Below are 2,766 nucleotides of genomic sequence, written 5' to 3'. Positions count from 1 at the left end.
ATCTCCTTCAGTGAGAGAGCATGGTGAGACAAAACAGCTTCAGGCCCTTTTTTTTTGTTTTGAAATGTGACAAATATTCCAACTCTCTTTTATCGCTTTTGTTTTTCTGGAAAAACAGCCAGAAAATATTTAACAGGAGGACAAAACCAATCTCTTACTTATTGGATCTGAGCTGGTTGGCAAATTACTGGGGTTGTGATGACAAGCCTGTACGCGCGTAAGAACTATTCATCACATTTATCAAGCGCTGATATAACAGCTCATTAAACACTGGAGGCCTCATTCATGTTAAGTTAAAACAAAGCAATCCAAGACAAAAATCAATATGCTCAGACCTCTTATCAGATAGTCAATTCTCTATCACTAAATGGTGACAGAAAATTACTGTATGTTAAATTTGCTGTAACTGTTGTCTGTACAGTTATCACCACACTGGACCTGTATCTTCTTTCTATGGTCTGCGTGAGAGTCTGGCCATACTCGCAGAGACTGTGAGATAATATTCTGCCTTATACTCACACTGAAATGAATATATTGCTATGATCATCTGAAGAGCAAACAACCAGAAACATCAACATGAATTTGGGCAAATCTGAGAAATGTAAACTAATATATATATATATACGTGTGTGACATGGTGCAGCCTTGAGCATGAGGTCATCAAGCACTTGAATACTTGAATAAAAGTGAATACTGTAAAAAGGGCATATGTTTACCACATATTTAATTTTTATAGGGTCTTGAAAACTCATGGAAACGGCACAAAGAGGTTGCAGAGTACTTCCATAAAGGCTTGGAAGAAATGGGCCTAAAACTGTTTGTGCAGGATAAGGTTGGCAGAAGAAGCCTTAAACATCACAACAGATTTCACATAACATATATATATATATCAAAAGACTATAACTCACATTACCTTTTCTGAAAGCATCTTGTGTCTTATAGAAAGCAAGACTCCCAACGGTGACCACAATAGTAGCTCCCCCAGGATATGACTGGCGGGAAATCACAGGGTATATTATGAAGACCTATAACATAGAAATCTCTGGGGGTCTTGGACCATCTGCTGGCATGGTGAGAAGCTATATTGATTTTGATTAATCATAACTGACAGACGTCAGGACAATAAGTTGTTCCCAGGTCATTGACTCAGTGGTCAGTAACAATAACTCGTTTCTCATATTTTTTACAGGTTTTGCGTGTGGGATTGATGGGATGTAACAGCAGCAAGGCCAATGTGGACAAGGTGTTGGAGGCCTTGGCTGAAGCGCTAAAACACTGTCATAAGAGCAGAGTCTGACAGCATGACCCGCCATCAATAAAACGTCCAGCATTTTAACCCTATATCAGTGGTGTTCAGTTATTTATGGCGATGTCCCTCTTTGAAAGAAAAACCTTTGTGGCCCTCTTTAAACAAAATGAAACACATAATTTACATGCAGTATCATTAATATAGCTGACACTTACAAATGTGTAAAAAATAAAAAAAAAAGAAGCCTACAATATTAGCAGTTGTTACATTTTAATTGAAAAACTGCTATGAAATAAACATGTTTTCCACATTTTTAAAAAATATTTGTTTCTTTCTGATGGCATAATCAGAAATAATGGAACCTTTTAAGTAGGCATTAAAAGTAGGCATTACAGGTTACAGAAATTGTTATTTTCTGTATATTTTCCGTTTTGCAAGAACATTTTAATTTTACAAAATGGCTTTTGCTATATCCCAAAATAAACTAATTCAAAAAGTGCTACAGTATATGCAATCTGAAAGGAATAATTCAGCCAAAATAAAAGTATTTTCATTTACCCACCCTTATTTTGCTCCAAACCCTTATCTAAATATATATCTTATATTTTTTTTTATCTAAATAAGTTACATAGTGTAGCTTTAAGGACAACATACACATTGCGTTTAAACTAAATTCAGGCATTTAAACTAATTAAAAGGCACAAAAAATGGTTACATTAAATATTAGTACTTCATTACAACATTGCATAACTACATAATCTGCCTAAGCCTCATGTCTGAAGTTGACATAAATAAAACTTTATAAACAACTGTGTCCTCACCGTTTCTAATCAGGGAGGTCGAATTCGTTGTCCCTTCTCGGGCACCGTCAGGGTTGCCAGGTTTTCACAAGAAAAGCCGCCCAATCGCTACTCAAAACTATCATTTCGAGGGGGTCCCCAGTTAAAAATCGCGTTCCGGGGGGTAAATACACGGTTTTTTTTTGGGCGGGGTTCCCCTACTAAAATTCGCATTCCAGGGGATACATATCATGTTATCGCAGTCGCTTCAACCCGCGGACATGAAAAACAACCCGCGGCAACAGTGTTAAAGTAGCCCAATTCCGCCGGAAAACCGCGGACTTGGCAACAGTAAAGGACGATACGAATTTCCGGATGTTTTTTTAAAAGAAAAGTACCGCGTAAAGAGATCACGGCGTATGAATGATTTGCTAACTATTATTTGCTCCCTATTGTCTAGTATTTGCTCCCTGTTGTTCTGCCTTTTTTTAAACAGTGTTTTTAAAAGCCATGTCTTACAGAAGAGGAGCTTTAATTGTTCTTGAGGGAGTAGACAGAGCCGGGAAAACAACGCAATGTCAAAAACTTGTGCAGGCGCTACAGCAGAGCGGACGAGCGGCAGAAATGATTCGATTTCCAGGTAAAATGACTTCCCTCCTCTTTTACTTTCCCATGTAAACCATTTTGTGAAGCCTTGCCAAGACAGACTCTGATATATTATCTTATATATATATATAT

The 2,766-nt window shown here is 37.3% G+C and overlaps 1 protein-coding gene across 1 annotated transcript; it reads left to right on the top strand.

Moving 5' to 3' along the window:
* Positions 1 to 3: 3 nt before the first annotated feature.
* LOC107749327 (serine--pyruvate aminotransferase-like) lies at positions 4 to 1,489 on the top strand (the record flags this gene model as incomplete). The annotated part of the gene is made up of 6 exons (XM_016564437.1): positions 4 to 23; positions 119 to 217; positions 422 to 491; positions 737 to 832; positions 943 to 1,071; positions 1,190 to 1,489. Coding segments are annotated over 6 exons (522 nt in total), but the record flags the coding sequence as incomplete, so codon positions are not given.
* Positions 1,490 to 2,766: the final 1,277 nt, after the last annotated feature.

This window comes from Sinocyclocheilus rhinocerous, unplaced genomic scaffold (assembly GCF_001515625.1).
Source record: "Sinocyclocheilus rhinocerous isolate Xijiao unplaced genomic scaffold, SAMN03320098_v1.1 scaffold44229, whole genome shotgun sequence".
Classification (NCBI taxonomy): Eukaryota; Metazoa; Chordata; class Actinopteri; order Cypriniformes; family Cyprinidae; genus Sinocyclocheilus; species Sinocyclocheilus rhinocerous.
This window is presented reverse-complemented; position numbering and strand designations above follow the sequence as displayed.